General features: G+C 41.4%; 1 protein-coding gene across 1 annotated transcript in view; it reads right to left on the reverse strand.

The window, feature by feature from the left end:
* Window positions 1–14,386: 14,386 nt before the first annotated feature.
* MGAT5 (alpha-1,6-mannosylglycoprotein 6-beta-N-acetylglucosaminyltransferase) overlaps window positions 14,387–21,069 on the reverse strand; it is a 208,607-nt gene continuing 201,924 nt past the window's right edge. The window contains exons 16-17 of the mRNA XM_032782597.2: window positions 19,937–20,094; window positions 14,387–15,849 (exon numbers count right to left, since the gene is read on the reverse strand). Of these exons, the coding sequence (XP_032638488.1) occupies window positions 15,651–15,849; window positions 19,937–20,094 (357 nt within the window). The 3' untranslated portion in view covers window positions 14,387–15,650. The remainder of the gene's footprint in view (window positions 15,850–19,936; window positions 20,095–21,069) is intronic.

Here is a 21,069-nt window from a genome sequence, read left to right on the forward strand (position 1 = left end):
ATCTTACATGCATCTGAATGGAGCCTCTGCAGCACTGACATCAGGTATCCCCACTGATGGGCTGAGGACTGGATGTCATGACGACTTTCGGGACTCACAGGTGAAGTGCAAAGTTCCTTAAACAAGAGCAAGGCCCGATGACTTCCCCCAGGAAAGAAAATCCTCCGGTCAGGTCTGCTCCTTCTGTGCTGGAGTCAGGAAAGGTGAGATGAGAATTTTTTCCCCCAAAGTCTCCTTTTAAGAATCTCCAAAAGGGACGTCAAGGTGGAAAGTGTGCACCATAGTTCATCTCCTCCTCATTTCATTCACCAATTACATTCACTTCCATAAGGCCAACCTTGGGATAGAATCATAGAAGATCAGGGTTGGAAGAGACCTCAGAAGGTCATTTAGTCCAACCCCCTGCTCAAAGCAGGACCAATCCCAACTAAATCATCCCAACCAGAGCTTTGTCAAGCTAGGCCTTAAAAACCTCTAAGGATGGAGATTCCACCACCTCCCTAGGTAACCCATTCCAGTGCTTCACCACCCTCCTAGTGAAATAGTGTTTCCTAATATCCAACCTAGACCTCCCCCACTGCAATTTGAGACCATTGCTCCTTGTTCTGTCATCTGCCACGACTGAGAACAGCCTAGCTCATCTGTTTGGACCCCTCTTGCAAGTAACTGGGCTTGCTATTCAAAATCCCCCTCCCTTCTCTTTTGCAGACTAAACAAGCCAGTTCTCTAGCTCTCTGATCATTTTTGTTGCCCGCTGAGCCGAGCATTTCTCCGACAATTGTCCACATCTTTTTTTGTAGTAGGGGAACCCAAAACTGGACACAATACTCAGATGTTGTCTCACAGTCCTCAATCTGTGGCCAATGTATCTACTAATGGCAGCCAATATGCCATTCCTTCTTGGAACAAGGGCACACTGAGGGCTGGCTCTTGGTTGTTTTGCTGGCAAGCAAAAAAAAAAAAAGAAAAAAAGAAAGAAAAACAAGCGCGGTCCCACTGCGAAACAAAGTGCTGCCCAAAGGGCTGGAATCCGCCCTTGGAGGCCAGGACAGCTGGTGCCTAGAGCCGACCCTGGGCACACTGCTGACTCATGCCAGTCCTCATCACTGTAATCGCCAGGCATTTCGCGAATTGCTGCTTAGACAATCAGCCCCCAGTCTGTAGCGGTGCATGGGATTTTTTTTTCTAAGTGGCAGACTCTGCATTTGTCCTTGTTGACCTCACAGATTTTTTTGGCCCAACCTCTTAATTTGTCTAGTCACTTGGACCCTATCCCTACCTTCCAGTGTATCTACCTCTCCCCCATCGTAAGTGTCATCTGAGAACCTGCTGAGGGTGCAATCCGTCCCATCATCCAGATCATTAATGAAGATGTTGAACGAAACCGGCCCCAGGACCAACCCCTGGAGTACTCCGCTTGATACCGGCTGCCAACTAGAGATTGACTCGTTGATCACTACCCGTTGAGCCCGATAATCTAGCCAGCTTTCTATCCATTTTATAGTCCATTCATCCAGCCCATTTTTGCTTCGACTAATTCAATTTCTCTCCCTGGTTCTCTTGCACCTGCTTGTAACAGTCATTATTGAAAACGTGACCTACTTTTCATGGTTAGTTCCCAAGCACACAAAATAAGGCTCTATTGTCACCACACTACTAACAATTCAATTTGATGCTAGCAAACATTTAATGCTTTGGCACCTAGATACATTGGTGGGCAACAATGCCAGATTAGTTTTGCATCTGTTTTAATCCAGAATGATGGGATGCATGCTAAAAAGATTAAGCATGAGGGGTAACTGCATTAATACACACATGCTTTACTTCCCTGAAATGGAAACAGTTCTATGGCATGGAAGAAAGGTCCTTTGAGGAGCAGGGACAGGAATCAGCAGCAGAAAAAGATCACCACATGTGTTCACATAGCCATGACAAACTAAACTATTTAATATAACTAATGGATAAAACATACAGCTGGAGCCAGATGGAAGGCAAGATGACAACTTGCAGGCATCATGCAATTTCTTCTTGTGTTCACCACTTAACATTTGTTTTTTAAATACAAATACTACTTATTTGAGCAAATTTGAATGTGATGTTACTAATCAGTGGAAGAACACTGGGAAACAGACACATAGAAATTGACATCATAACTTGGGTCTGAGTACTGTTATAGGTTTTTGCAGTGTTATATAGTACTCGTCAAAATAGATGAAAAGTGGGTTAGGTAACAGCAAGAGGAGGTTACTTATCTGTAACTGGAAGTTTTTCAAGATGTGTGGTCCCAATTTGTATTCTAAACACGAGTGTGCATGCGTGCCATGTGCCGGAGATGAAAGTTTTCAGCAGCAGTGTCTGTTGACACGCACGGGCATCTTACGTTGCCACGTGCTCCAGGCCAGGTTATAAGAGGCTGTGCGGGACAATGCATCCTCAGTCAGCCTCTTACCACTGATTAGGCAGTCCACAGCAGAGGGGATGGTGAGCAGGTACTGGAATAGAAATAGGGACCACACATCTCAAAGAACCTCCAGTTACAGGTAAGTAACCTCCCTCCTCTTCTTTGAGTGATGGTCCCTATCTGTATTCCAAATGCGGATGAGTATGGAGCAGTGACCAGCTTGGAAGTGGATGCAAAGACACGATGGGTAAAGCCTGCTCCAGGATGGCACATCCCATGGCTGCCCACTGGTTGATGGCGTAGTCCGCTGTGAAAGTATGGATGGAGCACCATGTTGCTGCATGGCAGTTCTTGTGCCAGGGGACATCTGCCAGGGACGTGTCAAATTGGGCCTTCTTTTGGTGCCGAAGTGTGGCAGTAGCTGATGGTCGTGAGCACTGGGATCGGGGGTGCTAACAGTCGGTTGGGTTTGTATGGTGGGTAGGATTGCACAGATTGCAGAGATTGCCAGTGGTGGGGGGCCAGAGTGTAAATCCTGAGGGAACAGAGGGTCACCCTCAAGTCTTCTAGAGAGCGTAGAACATCATCCATTTTAGTGGATAATAACTTGTCCTCATTGAAGGGGAGGTCCTGGATGGTGGACTGGACTCCCTGGGAAACCCAGACGATTGGGGCCATGCTTCCCACATCATCACCACTCCCACAGCCAGGGACCAGGACGATGTGTCTGCTGCACCTACCATGGCTTAGAGGCCAAACTTGGCCATCAGGCAGCATCAGGCCAGCAGGATAGAAACTGCTTATGTTTGTCTTGTGGGATGTCCTCCAAGAATGCTGCCAGTTTGGCATAATTATTAAAATCATACTTCACTGGCAGAACCTGGTAGTTAAGAGATGTGGAACTGCAGGGACGTGGAGGAGTACAGTTTGTGGCCCATAAGGTCCAGATGCTTCATTGCCTTATCCGGAGGAATGGAGGTAGAGGAGTGCTGGTGTGAGTGTTCTGTGGCCACATGCACTACCAGGGAAAACAAAGGGAGGGAAAACAAAGTCAGCCCCTTTAGCCGGCACAAAGTACCTGCATATCACCCTCTTGGGCATAAGAGCACAGGATGCTGGCTTGTGCCACACTGTACGGGTTGCATGATGGCCTGAACAGGCAGAGCTACATATGCCAATCCCCAAGGTTGGAGAATGTCCAGCGCTTGATGAAGTTGGTTCTGGACCTCCTCCAACGGAATGCCTAGGTCGAGGTTTCACCCTCTGCAGCAACTCCTGGGACTGATGGTGGTCATCAGGAGGTGAGAGGCTCAGGGGGATCAGGGCCTTGTCTGGAGAGGAGGCAGCTGCCGCCAGGACCAGTACCAGGTCGAGCTCTGGATCCTCTTCCAGGTCCCAGTCAATCAGGCCCAGTGGAGGAGCTTGGGTGGGATGGTGTTAGGCCACCGATGGGTAAGGCTGGTGATAAGGGTCCCACATGAGCCATTGGTGTCATGAGACCAGGTACTGTTGATACTTTGGGTCCTAAGTATATGTTGAGTGTACTTGTCGCTCATGGAGAATGAATGAGGGCATGAGGTGTAGTTTTTAAACCCCGGAACGCGGGCATATTCCTCCAAGTTGGTGTGGTGAGGCCCTGTAAGGGTCAAGTAGGTACACTAATTAATTACTTTATTTACAGGACTAAAACGAAAGAAGTAGAACTATACAGAGACAGTAGTTTTCATATAAACTACAAACACGTGAAGAGATCATTTGACTCCGACTACGTGATAAGGAACTGAGAGTGCATTGCCCCACATGGCCTCTTAAAACCTCACCTGGAACACTTGGTAACCTAAGATGATCACGTGGGTCAATAGACACTGTTGTTTAAAATCTTCCAGCTCCGGCGCATGCACACGCACATTTTGAATACATCAAGGGACCATCATGAAGAAGAATCCATATTTGACTTTTATTTCTGTACTACTACGATTTCCAGTTACATTTCTTGTACACACACAAAAATCAAAGTTCAAAAGAAAAACTTAATAGCAATAAAATGAGAGATTTCTTTTTTATATTACTTGAAAAGCAGCAAATTACAGTTGTTTATAATTTATTAGTACTGATCATATATGTGGGCATTTTTACAATAGTAAACACAATATTGACAAGAGAGAGCTGGTCTTCATTGTATTTGTGAGTGGATTTCACTATCACATTTTAGCACTGCCGAAAAGGTTAGCAATCCCAAAGAGAATCGTATTGTTCACACCAGATGTATAGGGACAAACAGCAAGAGAGATCTAGAAAGCACCTCCCCCAGCCTCCCCAAAGTACATTAAATCCCTCCTCAAAACCTCTCTTCTTTAAGGTCTACCCATTCAGATAACATACCTTCCTGCATACCCACATCTACAACCTACTTAAAGTTATTCTCTGTCTCCCCCACTGCATGCTGTTAGATTTTGCCTTAAACTGTAAACCCTTTGACAGAGTAAAGGTGGAGGCCTGGCAGATCAGATTTGAAGGAACTTGTGGCCTCCTGGAAAGTGGCCTGGGAACAAGAGTGAAAGAGGGAAGCAAAGCATGAGGTTAGGTGTGCAGCTTTGGCAGACAGAGCAAAGGGAACAAAATAGAGCTAGCGAAAGGAGAGCAGAGAAGGGATAGGTTAAGTTGCACAGGCCCTTGACCATGCAACAAGAGCTAAGAAGAAATAGAGTTGGCAGTCCCATTCCAGTCCCCAAGGACAAACATCTGCACCCCGCAGAAGCCATCACGGAAATTGACCCCAATTGGAAAACTTGTTGCTGATCTCAGCCGGAACACCAAGAAGTGAAAGGGAATGGAGAGTGAACTAACCTCTCAGCAGAAGGGTAACAGCTGAGGTACATTGACAGGGTAGCGTAAGAAGTTTGTGCTGTAGAGATATGGCGCTGTACCAGTTTCTGGATGGAGGACTTCAGTCTTCAGAGTGCTCAATCTGGCACCTATCATCTGTGGCAAATTCACACTCCAAATCTCTTTAAACATACAATAAGCAGCCAACTAGTGGTATCTCATGATATGATGCAGGAAATTAGACAGAAGGGGCTAGATCCTCATCTGGTGTTAACTGATATAGCTACATTGACATCAAATGGAGATATGCTAGTTTAAACTAGCTGAGCATGTTGCCTAAAGTTTCAAGCTTGGTCACTTGTTGCAAAAGCAAATTTGCAGAACACTCACAAGCTCTTTAAGGTCTGAAATGTAAATACATAGAAAGTCTCCTTAAAATAAGGGGGCATTTGACCCAAGAGATCATAGCTCTTCTTCTGGAGCTACTTGGCTTATTGTGCCTGTGAATACCTGCCATATTAGTCTCTTAGGGTACTTCTACACTACAGGATTATTCCAATTTTACATAAAATGATTTTGTAAAACAGATTGTATAAAGTCGAATGCACGTGGCCACACAAAGCACAATAATTAGGTGGTGTGCGTCCATGTACTGAGGCTAGCATTGATTTCTGGAGCATTGCACTGTGGTAGCTATCCTGAATCATAATGCCCCGCCCATTGATTCTGGGTGATGACCCATGCACAGAGGTGACAAAACACACATGCCGGTGTATCTGGTAAAATATTGTCAACTATTAAAATACATATGCGATACCAGAACCATTGCATAGCTATATTGCCTGGCCAGACACCATAAATACAGGCAACCACTGGAGCCCATAATGCCTTTGTTCTACTGTATTGTACCCTGGATGCCGCTGACAGCAGGAGTCCTGACGCTAACAACATCAAGATCAATGCCTTTGCAAGGTAACAGAGTTTCCAGTCATGCTGTAGCTGCGGCATGTAAATTGGCATGAGATACGGTTATCAATAGTATTTTACATAGCTGCTCGCTGCCAGGGAGCTGGCCTACTTCCGCTGAGGTCCATTGTTGCATAGAAAATACGAGTCAGTCTACCTACCGAATATGGGCAATCGTACAATAAACCACTAAGAGAACCAGAAAGCACAGCCAATCCATGTAATCAGCAGAAGAGCGCAATCGCATTCAAAGGTGCGCTGCAACATTTCACCCCCCCACATCGGGCTAACATGCCAAGGCCATGTGCATGAACTAATAAAGTAATGAAGAAACAGGAAGCAATCTGACTTGTTAGAGAGGAAATGAGGGGAGCAGCCTAGCTCTAGAAGTCCATGCAGACTTAAACGCTGAGGGAGAGAAGACACACAGCATTCCAACTGTAGTTATAGTCCAGTGCAGTACAGAAATTTTCTTTAGACAAAGTGGGGGGAGGGCTGAATCGGAGTTCAGCAACCAGTGTATAGGACTACCATAGCCGTAATCGTACCATCTGCGGGAATACCAGATCATTATTGTTACCAGGCGCGCCCCCGGCCGACCTCAACCTCGAGGCAGCCACAGGAGCATCACTCAGGCTGACGACAGAGGATGGTTACAGCTCTAACTGCACAGTGTACCATCTGCCACCGGGGGAAGGAGGAGAGAGGATCTGCTGCTGCGACAATGCACCCAGTCCATACAGCAGCATGCAGTAGACATATGGAATAGAAAATAAAGTCGAGAAATGATTTTCCCCTGTCTTTCAATCGGGGGGAGGGAGTAAATGAGATTCTCTGAACCAGCCCATGGAAATTTGACCCGACAGTTGGACAAGCAATCAATGTTTCGAGACGCGGGATGACTGTGGAGGAACTGGAGTCCTCAGTCCTCCCTCATCCCCTTCTCCATGAGCTCATTTGATCTCTGGACTTCCGTACGCTGTCACCAACACCTGTAGTACTCTGACAAGCTGGAGTTTCAATCTTTGGCATTCGTCTCTTGACGGACCTGATAGAGCACAGATTGTCTCCTCGCATAAGTGACAATAGATCCAGTATCTGCCCGTACGCATCCATGCTGAACTTCTTTTGCATTTGGGAGCTGCAATCGCCACGCCGATCTCGCTGCTGACAGACACGCTCCACGCGGACAAACTAGGAAAATGTCAATTCAAAAGCTTGCGGGGCTTTTCCTGTCTACCTGGCCAGTGCATCCGAGTTCAGATTGCTTTCCATCCCGGTCACAGTGGTGCACTGTGGGATACCACCCGGAGGCCAATACCGTCGATTTGCGGCCACACTAACCCTAATCCGATATGGTAATACTGATTTCAGCGCTACTCCTCTCATCGGGGAGGAGTACAGAAACCGGTTTAAGGAGCCCTTTATAGCGATATAAAGGGCCTTGTTGTGTGGACGGGTGCAGCGTTAAATCGGTTTAATGCTGCTAAAATCGGTATAAATGTGTAGTGTAGACCAGGCCTTAAAGTCATAGCAACTCCACTGCCACATTTGTGTAATAAAAATCCTTCAAGAATCCGAGGACATTCAGCTACTGATGTGCTTTCCTCAAATGAAATCTCATCTTTTCAATTTGTATATTTAGCTTGTTTTGCTAAATTTTGGTAAATTAAAAATACCAGATTTTATACCCCCGCACCTCACGAAATATCTCATGTAAAGAACTGGTTCCCTCGCTGTCTTATCTGCCAGGATCCATTTAGACAGAATTGTTTACTGTTGTTTAATCACCTTTGAATAGAGAGTTTCATGACAGATATATGAGCAGCCCACAAACTGTTGCAGTGCAAATCACATTGCTGTGATCCTTGCAAAAACTGCAGCTGGTGGAATTCCCATTTAAGCACATATACAATCACAAATCCAAATCACACAAGAAAAAGTTTATTGAAAAATAAAGTTCTCCTTAGTTCTCTCTACAACAGCAAAATCAAAGTGTAGTTCTAAGCCATTAAAATACACATTCAGACATTTACATATTTTTAAAGAATCCCATCCTAGTGAATTTCAATAATTTGACAATATGTTACCAGCCATTGCAACTTGTACTATGTGAATCAAACCGCTTGAACCTAATATAGTGGAACACAACCATTCAGAAAAGCAAAGAACTAAATTTCAAGAGATACTTAAAAATGAAAACATATTAAGTGAGCCTGACCCTGAAGTTCTCGTGTACATGCAAATCTCCCACTGACTTCAAAATTTTCTGTGAACAAAGGTAGCAGAATTAGGTCCTTCAAAACTCAAAATACTTAATGATAGTATTTAAATTTATCTTTTTACTCGCCCACCCACCTTTTCTTGAATAGCTTCAGAATCTTCCAGGTAACATTTCTGACCCTAGTAATTTCCTTTTCCACTTGGCAAATACTGCATTTCCTTGTTCCTCCCTATATTTCTTAGGGAGAACAAACCAAAGTGGTTACTTTCTTTTATTGTCTCCCAGCATCAATGATTACAGCAAAAAATTTGTTAATGAATGCAGTAAATTCATTCTTGGTATAACCCTACTGAAGCTAACAGAGTGGCAGCAGGGATGAATTTGGCCCTGTGTGTTTTGTGCTCTTATGAGGCTCGATCACTCAAGGTACTGTACCTTCTCTTCTGATCTAGCAGAGCATTTAACATCTTCAGCTTTAAGCAAATGGGGTAGGCTCAATCGACTCAATGAGGATATTCACTTACTTAAAGCTAAGCCACTGCTTTGTTAGATCAGGGCCAGTGTCCAGTACCTTGAAACACTGAACCCTTGATGCGCGGACAAGGGAGGGTTGGAGTGGATTTGGCTCCATGCTTTCTAACAGTGACACCAGAGGGTTAGAACTTTCAGTGTGATGCATATGGTCTCCTCTCACAGAAGTCAATGGACACATTGCCATTAACTTCAGTAGGAACAGGGAGGGGTTCATAATATTGCAATGCCGCAACATGTACCCTTATGATCCTAAAGAACTTGTGCACATGAGTAGCTTTACTCACATGGGTAGTCCAGGTTAGCGCTGTTGGACACACTGTCAGTCTAGACCACCGCTAGTATTCATCTCTCCTGCAGACAGCAGATGGAAGGCCATTACAGATTTTATAGTAAGTGGATTTTTAAAACAGGTTCTGTGTTTGGAATGTTAAGGTTATTCCTATTTTATTAGGGTTTAAAGCAGAGCAAATACTTGGTCTTAACTATTTGACAATGTTACATTAATTAAATTAATGTTGAGTTCTTGAAGGGTTAGAGTGGGTTTGCTGACTCAAAGTAGTATTGCTGTTTTTTAAGAGTATTAACATAAGAGGACAAATTAAAATTAAGCCATGTACAAGTATAAATAAGAGGTTTGTGGTAGCTGAACTGTGTTCAGACATTTAGCTCTGTGAGCAAGGATAGGATTGATAACTCAATGGGAGACAGCCAAGCTTCAGCCATTTGCATTTGCTATACATTTCCTACAGTCTGCACTCGTGCTCAGGAATCAGTTTGCTGATCTTGTGGACACATTCTTATTCTATTAGATAGCATTATACTGAAAAGTTTCAAACAAATTGAAAAAATATTTTTTCCATAAAGCAGTTTAAAAATATGAAGGAAAATATTTGTTTCAATAATAGATTTTAAAGCAATATATTGAAAGACTGGATTTACAGCAACACCAATACATTTATTTAGAGGCCTTCCCTGTTCTTGTTCCAAGCAGACTGATGCCAATCAAAATCTCATTGATTGGATCCGCCCCGAAGACAGTGGGACAAAGGAGAACCAGAAGTGGATGTAGCTCTGCTAATGAAGAGATAAAAGTGAAGTGGCTGTGGCCCAAATATCACAAAGCCAGGCCAATATTTGTGACCATGCCAACAAAACTAGTACATCTGAATAAAATCAGATCTACAGCAACAACTCATCACTCACTTCCCACTGAAGATTGTCATAATAGGAATCTGTCATGTGCGTTTTTCTTTAGAAACTGAAACACCCCCCAGTGCATGGATATTTAAACAAAACTTCAACCTATTTAAAATATTAAATTATATACACTTTTAAATAAACGAGGCGTCATGGCAGAAAGATACATCATAGCAGTGAACAATTCAGAACCATTTATGACTGACAGACGCACAGGAGAGCCTATCACTGATAAAAATAACTTAAAATGTGAAACCTTTATCCCATTTGAATCAAACTGTTAATCCCGTTCATCAAACTGTGCCTCCTGTTTATTAAAGGGAGTAGCTGCTTTCTTAATTTGAAGAAAACAGAATGGAGGAGGTGGATGCAAAAGCTACCAGAATCTGATCCAGCCTCCTTTCAAGTCCATTCCACCATTGACTTTGATGGGAACAGAATCTGGCCCTAAATGCACTGTGAGCCAGACATACTTGAGAAAGCAATTTGGACTTGTATATATTAAAAACGCAACCCTAAGCTTCCAAATCATCTATGTAACTTGGGTACGTGAGCCATATAAAGGGGCAGGGCACACCAGCAGTTATGTTGCACTGTATTGTGCATTTTCAAAGTGGAGTACAAGCTAAAATCCTCACACCACCAGGCTGAGGTATGCAAGCACAATACGTATTAGAAGCTGTATTGTACAGAGGGAAAAGAAACACAGGTTAATGACCCGATTTTCCATTTGAAGTCAATGGAAGCTGTGAGGGCTAAGTACCTCTGGGGGAAAAAAAAAAAAAAATCAGGCAATAAATGACTTACAAAATGATGCAGAAATCAGTGATGGATCTGCAACTGGAACCTAGGAGTTCCTGGCCCCCGTTTCCAATGTTAGTCCACTAGATCTTGCTACACTGAAATTTGATCATAAGTTATTCAAAATCTCCTTTTCCTGCAGGAAAGACAAACATTTCTAATTTGCCAAGAGCCTGCCAGGTGCTGAGTACCCTGAGTTCCCTCTCAATTATGGACTCTAATTGCATAAAATCAGATATTCATGAAAAACAAACGATTGTATTCTGGCTAGTAGTGCCAGCAAATGAATAAAACATTTTCAGGCACCCAGACTCATGTCTATCTTATATATCCCCACTACTGAAGTATCTGAGTACTTCACAATCTTTAATGTGTCTCTCTCATTTCCTTAAACTCATGTTTGGCAATTTTAATAGCTACTTCCAGCTCTTCACTGTCTTCTTGTGGGGCATACTGGATCTATTTTGCTCCAAGGTCATTAAACAAGAGAGCTATGTTTAAATATTGCATTCCAATGCACTATCTTCCCATCAGACCACACATATTCAACAAAGGATATTACATTTACAATGGTGATTCTTTGCAAAGAACCAGTTATGTCTTTTCCTTCATATTTCTAGACAACTTTTCTCAGCTATTTAAAAAAACATTTTAGAAGTCGCATTTAGTATTTATATAGCAATAAGGCCTTTTTTAAACCCTAAAGTCAGCGTTCCATTATACTTGTTCACACAGTACCCACATTCCAAACATCCATCCAAAAATAAAGGCACAAACATTAAATATTTGCAGAAGTAACTTAATCTGACATTAAGCAAAACATACAATTGTAACTAATAAATTACAAAGAGAGAAACAAAAGACACACAACCACAAAGAAAACTAAGCAAATATGCAAAAAGCTTATGTAGTTATACATGTGCAAATCAACTTGCATATATGAAATAAATGAGGTTTTTATTGGCATTTTTAAACAGTGTATATTTACCAACTTTACCTTTCAAAGGTAAGCCTTTTATGTTAACTTTAATAAATTATGTAAATTCTTTTCTCAAGTTTTCTAATCTCATAGGAATAAGATTTTTCAAAAATCAGGTCACATACAAAAAATACAAAAGTTTAAAACAAAAGAATTTTTTGATTTATGACGGATATGTTAATGAGCTTATAATATGATTGTTATACTTCAGTTTTGACACACCTGATTTCCGTCAATTACAGGTCAGTGTATCCAAAATTAATTCTTGCAAAAACCTGAAGTCTGAAAAAGGAAGTGCGACTTTCAGTAATAAAGTAAAATACATACATTAATGCAATCTCATCTTATAACCAATCATTCTTCCACAAAGCCATCATTCAAGTGCAGTATGTGGACAATACATTACTTAAGTAAGAGGGGAAAGACTCAGCTTAATTGTGGAGTTTATGACAGAAGATTGTGTCCACATTTTAGAAAAAATGGGGAACAATCTAGTTCAACAATTTTAGTGAATGATTCATAATTTCTAAAATAATACCCTACACATCTGCTTGAGTGCTTACTTGCAAAATGGCGTGTTCAGTTGTACAAGAATCCACGTGCTTATACATTTAAAGACTATTACCACAGGACAAAAAAACAAAACTAAATGTTTATAGCAACTTCAGGTTTTTTTCTATCCAGTAAGTCTTCAAGGCAGGCAAAGCAGAATTTGAAAACAAAGACTATCCATATGCAGAAAGTCATCTCCCATGATTTAACATGCTTCTCTCTTTCAGAAAATAAAACTGAAGCTGCACATTGTAAGAGTGCTTTTACTTTTGAAAAGAGAGCTCAGCATCTTCAAGGTTTAGACACACCAACAACAAAACAAAGTCCTTGGAAAATGTCTCATATTGGGCAGGACTTTTAAAGGGAACAGCAAAATTCCCAAAATTCTCTGTGGGAGTAGGATGTAGCCCTACTGATTATCCCCCCTTCCTCCCACCAAAAAAAATCATTTATTTCTGCCGCTGGAAGAAGCTTAATGGTTTTCTCTCCTCCTCTTCCCTTTCTCCAATATACAGTAACAAAATTCAGTAGCTCAGAAATAAACAAATACTACAGAGATCATAGCTCCCCCTGCTGTGGTTAAGGCTGCACTGACAGCACTACATTACTGAACAATATAGTGCATCAGAGATGGCAGTATCAACAAACTAGCAGAAATCCTCTATCCTCAATTTTTAGAGGCAAAACAAATTGTATTATGCAATGTGTTCCATACAATGGTAAGAAATAAGCGTGTATTTACAGCTTAGTGCCTTTTTTTTAAAACAGCAAATGTTTTCTAATTGTTATATTACAGTAGGCAATGGTGCTTTGGATTATTTAAGCACGCACAAGTCTTTATTGCCAATGTATGATGTTATGTTCCATCTAACTTTTTATATTTCTGATTACTGAAACTCAGGTTGCATCACAAAAAGGCAGATTCTGTTGTAACCAATAAGTTAATGCCAGATATAAGGCCCAAATTGGTGCGCATATTTTCTTTAAAGCCTGGGATTCTTCTGACTGTACTTGTATCATATATCAGGAATATGGAGAATATGGAGAACACCTAAAATGAACTGTTGAGGCACCTCAGATTCCAATCCTAAAAAAAGCCAAGAATCAGAGTTCCCTGGATATTAAAAGCCAATGCAAACAGCATCCATGCTGACAGAGACAATGCCTGCGACACTCCCAACAACTGCTCAATTTCTTTTCATACAAAATTATGCCTAATAAGTAACCAGTTTGTTCCATTTTTGTAGAATTATTGCAATTACAGAAGCTTTACTATCATTACATCCCAGTTATTATTGATAAACACTGCTGCACAGGCACCTGCCATATATACTTTCTGGATACTCTATCATTTAGACACCAATTTCTATCTAGTCTGCAGTACTTGTTACATTGTGTAACAATGAAATGGGAGTGTTGAATTAGGGAATTTAAACATACTTGAAATTACACTCAAGTTGGAAACTGAACTTTTACTTTTCTGTTAACTTCTCTTGATAATTTGACAGTTTCAGTCATGTTTCCCTTATTTGGTCTTTGGTAGGTCATGAGAGACTTCAATACTCTCACACAGATAATGAATGATGGATATAAAAAAAAATGAGTGAACCTGATATAGTCTAGAGAAAAATATTAAAGTGCCTATACTTTCATTAATGGAGAGACTACGTAGTGCTTGTTAAATCTTCACAAAGAAAGGGGAGAAAAAAAATCAAATTGAGGTTTTTCAGTTATGACTGGGATATACCCAAGTTTTAAACCTGCAACTATGGTCTTTTTCAAATCCTACTGCAGACTAAGCAATTCATTTCCCTCTAATTTAACATAACTTTTCCCAGCCACGAACAGTGCTTTCAAACATGTCAGCTTGTGCTGCAACAAAATAGAAATTTACTCCTTATATAAAAAAAAAAAAAAAAAAAAAAAAAAAAAAGATATGTTACTATTTAAAAAGATTTAGTTCACTGTTCTAAACAAGTCTGAATTTCAATTCAAACTCTTGGTAATTAACTGTAGTTTTTAAATGCACCACTGGCCCGCCTATTTAAAAAAAAGAAAGAATCCAGAAAAGCGATCAACAAAATTTTTCCCAAGAAGTTTTCCTTCTCTCATAATCTTTAAAATATCTTCTTCTTTAAAAATAGAGCTTGTAATGAAGACTGTTCACATTCCTATGATACAATAATTTATAGTTAGTTGATCCTTTCTCCATCTTGCAGTCATGCTTTAACTACCGTAAGGTATAGCAAACGGAGGATCAAATATTGCTCAAATGATGCGGAATACTTTTTGTTTCACACAGTACGTTGAATAGGCAGACAACAACAGAAGCATGGGCAAATTCCAAAGATCACTCTCTAAACAGACCTAGTAAACTGATGACAACAAGTCCATTTTAAAATGGTCGTATGCTTCCATGGCTGTTCCACACCAGAGTATGCCACAATCATGATCAGCACTCAAGCAACAACAGGATGTGTCACACTCTGGCAGCCATTGATCCTCACATTCCCAGAGCTGCCTGTTTAGAGTGCTCCGGTACAGTAGCTGTGATGCAGATGGTACCTTGTAGTACGTGAGGATTTAAAAAAGGACTGGGAGCAGGCAGCTGTGTATTGTTATTTGTGTTATCTTGTAGTTCCAAGTTCTTGTGAAATGCACCATTTTATAGCCATTCAAGCTGCAGCAGCACCCAAAATAGTGCCCCAATAATAAATGTAGTCAAATCCCCTACCCTCCCCCCCAGCGCATTTTTTCCCCAGTTTTGTACTGGAATGATGTTCATATTCTTAGCTGATGATGACAGGATGTTTTAACTTGTTAAAAAAATAGAAAACACTTATTTCATCCAAAAAACAACAAAAAGTTTGATGGGTCTGAGAATTTTCTACAAACTGTTCTTCGCCATGATCTCCAAATCGTTACAAAGCATGGAACATCATTTCTCATCTCCTTGAGTAGGTGGAAGATTTCAAAGAGCTCCACTGCAAGTGTTCACTTAGAAAAAAAATAAAAATCATTTCGATGTTCGTCATGAATCCCTCTTCTCAGAGAATTCCGCTTGGCAGCATTTGCTCGGCCTGCAGCAAGACTGGATAAAAGTGCAGGAAGTATAAGTAGTTCTCTCAAAACCACTTTGTTTGTCCGCAAACTAAAGCAAGGTGCTGCTGCTATAGACAATCTTTACAAAGTGCAACCTGTCCCTTATTATAGTCTCTGCAGGGGCAGACTCGTTTGTGGTTTGGATGGGATCCTGCACAGCTGAACAGCAAAAGATCGCCCTGAAAAATGCAGTGTTTCCTGCTTTCATCAAAAGATGGGACCACGATATCATTTGCAGATTCAAGAGTCTGGCATTCCACGTTGTATCTATAAAGCAAGACACACTCGTCTAAGTCACATTCCCATCATTCATTTATAGCAATTCGGGTAAATAATTTTCACCCCCAAGACTACACTCCTAAGACTACAGCTGTACTATAAAAAGCTCAAAAAAACATGGACTCGAGGAGTAATTAAATCATACCATGATATTACATTACACAGTTTCCATGTGAACACTCAGCCAAACAAAAATAGGCTAATATAGATCATATAGTAACTGCTGGTTTATAGCAACGGCCAATGGGCATAAACAGAATATTAGTTATTTTACTTTCCAAGTTTCCAATAATAGCAACCCCTATTCTGCCTACTGGTGCTGGAAATTGATCAAGATTTATGATGCTAAGCAGCAACATAAAATGCTTTCATCCCATTAGGAGTCTGGCTCTGTTCCTACAGAAAGTTAAGCTGGAAATGTTAAGTATTAAAAAACAATAAAGAAGTCGCAAACTATGTTAAACTGACAAGCCTCAGAGTCCTGTAGAAATGGGACTGATTTTGTGTTGTGCCTCCCTACCTTTTTATTACACTGAATTGTGCAGGGATAGGAGAAGCTGCGATTGGTTTGTTTCATGAAGTCTTAGAACTTTTTGTAAACAGTACATGTAGCAGAATGTACGAGTGTTAAACTGGGAAACAGTCAAGAATGAGGGAAAATCACAATGCAACAAAAAATTTTCAAACAAAATTTTTGATCTTGTGGTATGAGTTGGAAGACATTCAGTCTAACATTCCTCCTAGAGAGTTTCTTTGACTGCCTCTCTAGTTCTCCATTTCTCACTCTCCATCTTATTCTCAGTATAGAATCCATCTGTCTCATTTGCTGCAGCCTTGGTACATGGCCCATCATTACTGTACCTCCTTCTACTCAGACTATATTACCTATGAAATGCTCTTAAATCTTTGCGATTTATAGTATAAAATGCTATAACCCAAGACGGGCAAATTTTATCTGTTGAGTATCTCAACTCTTAATGAAGTTTGGACCAAAAAGGTGCAATATTTTCAGTGAACAATTATTCAGAACGAGCAATTGCAGATATCAAATGCTAGTCAGCATGCACAGTTATTTCCTGTAACATAATCCCATCTCTGCTCTGATTCTGGTTTAATCCAGAAATGTAAAAAACTATTCTTCTAATTTATCATCTGACTTCTCCATTGGGGACACATTTTGCTTACATTAAAGATGTATTAGCTTTATATTGCATCTTCCATGCAGACAAGGATCTGTAAGGAAGCAATTTTTCCTCATTTAAGCACAATACAGACCAATTACAGCTGGATAAATACAGTAATAGGGCCATTCTGCAGAATTAACTGTACAGAAGAACTGCAATTAGGATTCTCTCTCCGTAAAGTCTGTCAGACTAGTGATCCAGAAATAAAAACCTGTGTGTCTCATTACCAATATCCTGAGCCAACCACTGTCATCTTACTTAGTCCATAAAAGCATCACAAGCATTAACACAAGTGCTTTTTTCATTTTGTTTTTGGCAATACATAATTCAGATGTTGGCCTCATTCCAATTAATGTGACCAGAAATTCCTGGTAGGGGGTCATTTCTCTACAGAGGGCCTTTCCCATTATATTTTATCATGTGGATGGGGGAGAGGAGTTTGAACTGTCTGACATCATGTCATACTGATTGGCACCTAATGTATGAAACAGGAAAAGGCTTGGATCATATTCATTTAGCAGCATTCAGGTGTGTGTGCATAAAATACAGAAAAAGGACAAGTCACTCATTTTCTGGCTGCAAAGCTGAAGTAGGGTGGTTACCACTGAAAAGTCAGTTGGTCACTCAAATACCACTGAGTAACTGTTGGTATTTTCCTATGCTGAGGCCAAGAAATAACCGTGATAGGTTAGATACCACTATGAATAAATGTTAACTATTTAAACAATGAGCACATTCAGTATTTATTTTTAGTCATTCAGGAAAGACAGCTAATTTTCAGAATTCAACAAAAAATGATTCTCTTCACTGTTCAACATTTCTTGAATACATAAAAGGCATGTTTGTGGTAAAATCAGTAGAAAATAGGACTAGCAAACCATCCTATTAGCCATCTGTTACACTGCAATTTCTGAATACATTTGATTGACATTGTAAAGTGATCATTTTACACATACAGATACCTGAAAGTAATACTGATTTCCCTAATGCAGAAGTGGTAAGCATTCTTAATTGAACCTAACTTATCTAATGCAAAAGGGTTTTGGAGCCTACATATTTAGGACAGGACTGAGAAAGAGTTTGCAGAAATGCTAATTGTTAATTGCCAATGAACATGGATGTTTCAGAATTAACTGGAGTCTGAGACAGCAATATGAAAAAATATATGAAGATAAATACAGCTTTATAAACATTTTTATTTACAATTGCATGAACTATTGCCTCAAATCAGCTCTTGTATTATGGAATTTAACACTGGCAACTGTGGCAACTTCAGCCCAGGGGTTTAACTGTAGTGCAAATATCCTAACATTTAAGGGCACTGTGCAAAGGCGGCAGGCAGGACAGAGACTCTCTCCTAAATGCTGAGCTTCCTGTTGTGAGTATACTGCTGAGTGTGGGGCAGAGCTAGCACAGCAGCTGCATCTTTGCTGCAATACAGCACAGCAGGTACCCCCTCCACTGTAAGCTGCACTAACCAGTGAATCACCAAAGGAGGGCTGACTTATTTCTCACTCAAGCTTCCACCAGCTGGGGAAGAGGTCACAAAAACTTGGGGATGGAAGGGGAGCCACGGAGGGGAACAGGGAAGAACAGAGAGAGAGGGATTCAGCTGGGCAGATACTATGGCAGAGGTGGCCAAACTTACTGACCCTCTGAGCAGCATACAATAATATTCAGAAGTTCCAGAGCCAGGAGCACTATCCTGCCACAGGGCAGAAGCCCAGAGATCTCCCTGCCCCAGTCTAGTAGGTGGAGAATGGGGGTGGAGGGAGGAGCCACACTTTAACAGTAAAAGAGCCACCCTGATCTATGGCAAAGGAGAAGGAGGCAGGAAGACAATCATTTGTAGGTGAAAATATGGAAACAATTGGGAGGGAGGGAGACAGGCAGCCCGCAGGCAAAAAGTGATTAACAAATCAGCCAGTAATTATTGTTTATTGGATCATTTTCTTTGTTAAAGGGATGGACTTTATGAGCTTGTATTGCTCAGTAGGTAACTGAGCAGTACAAGACTGTACATTTCTGGGGTGCAAGATTAGGATTAGGTATATGTGGGTGTTGCCCCATATATAATTCAAGAGTGGCTGGACATAGCACTCTTGTATATGCCTGCAGGTGACTTGCATGCTAGAGGCTGGGGTGAGTGGGCAGAGTGTCAGCTCACACAGCAAAATGGACATAGTGCACACCAGACTGGAGAATTAAGGGGACAGAGCTGTCCTACGATCCGGGGTAACCGAGCTAACTACCCTAGAGAGACTAAAAGTTATCAAAAAATCTCTTTAAAATTATTTACAAGAAAATTATTCACTAAGAAAAAGCTTTCAAAGATTTACAGATTGAAGATCAAGTTAGTAGAGGAGACGCTCCAGACACTGAAAGTTCTGATGCAGGCCATGCATCAGTAAGAGGCTATCGATTCACCCTGCTCCTCATAGCCTCGGTAGGGAGCATGAGGAGATTGGGGCATGTGTGTGGACCAATGGAATCTGCTTGTGAGAATACTCTGGATCCAGGTGCATGAAGCACATGTGTACCCAGAGTGGAATACAAACAGGGACCAGCAACTCAAAGAAGAAACACTAAGATTTCTTCAAATGGTTAGAACTGTTGTAAGGCTTAAACTTTGCATTTTAACATACTGTATTTACATTAGAATTTATGTTGCTGTTAAATAGTCTCTTATAATAGAAATGTTAATTAAGGCAGCATATGCACAAAGTCGCAAATTTAAGATTTATCTTTTCAATTTTAACTCCGCTTTTCAGAAGTTGAGAACTTGACCACTCACCATTACAGATGCATTAGCACTATTTCCTCTCCCCCCCCCCCCGTAGAATGTACTTTTATATAAGGTGCCCCACTATATTTCCATACTTAATACTTACTTCAGCAGATCCTTGTCTTTGTTAAGGTGCTGGAAGAAGGATGGCTCACAGATGAGCTGGTTTTCCTGACAAACTTGTTTACATGATTTTCCGGGTTCAGTAATTTTTACCTGCAGTGCACTTAACGGGGGCCACATCACTTGCCCGTGACAGAAATCCTGCAGTGACAAAGTGTACAGTATTACACAGTCTTTGAATAAACTTCTCTATGGTTAAGAAAATAGCAGTGGTAATTAAAAGCCTAGAAAACTTTTTTTGGCAGCAAAACCATCTTACCTGTATACCGCTGATAGATTATGCGTTTTAATAAGAGGAATTATCACAATGGATCTCCTAACAATAATCTGACACTAGCCAGTACCAGATGCTTCAGAAGGAAGTGCAAAAAGTGCTGCTCTTCCTCTAAGGGGAAATTTCTTCCTATCTCTAAGTTAGTGGCTGGCTTATGCCCTGAAGCAGGATGGTTTGTGTGTTTCATTTGTAAACATGAGACTTAATATGATTATAGATGTTTTCTTTATCCATACATATCTAATCCATTTTTGATTCCCTCTTGCCTTCAGTGATATCTCATGGCAATGTAGACGAGCGGACTCACCCCTGCAGTGCCTCCTGCTGGTTGTCCTCGGGAATTAGCTCTCTGCCAACCAGGAGTGCCTTCCGCAGGCCGATGATCCACCTGTCTTCTGGCCTGTGTCCCTCCCTGTATCCCGGTGCCCTTTTAACTGAGGTCCTGCCCCCTGGCAGTACCCCACCAATCTGGGAACTGGGGAACCAGGGGAACCACCAGGGGAACCCCCACCCCACTATCCCCACTTTGCCTCAGTATTAGCTACTGCCCAGTCTCCATCTAACCCCCGTTCCCTGGGGCAGACTGCAGTATACACCACTCATCATCAGCAAAAGTGTTTGGACCTGCTGCCTTTGCCTACCCCTGGGCTGCCCCCTGCAACCCTCAGTAACTCTTGGCCTTATATGCTAGGCTGCAGCCTGGGACATTCCAGGCAGGAACTCCCCGAGCCCCGCTCCACTCTAGGTACTTTGTCTAGCTCCCTGCAGCCAGGCCCTTCTTCCTCTACAGGCAGAGGGAGAGTGACTGGGCTCCAGGCTCACAGCCTTTTATAGGGGCCAGC

Source organism: Chelonoidis abingdonii, chromosome 10, assembly GCF_003597395.2.
Source record: "Chelonoidis abingdonii isolate Lonesome George chromosome 10, CheloAbing_2.0, whole genome shotgun sequence".
Lineage (NCBI taxonomy): Eukaryota > Metazoa > Chordata > Testudines > Testudinidae > Chelonoidis > Chelonoidis abingdonii.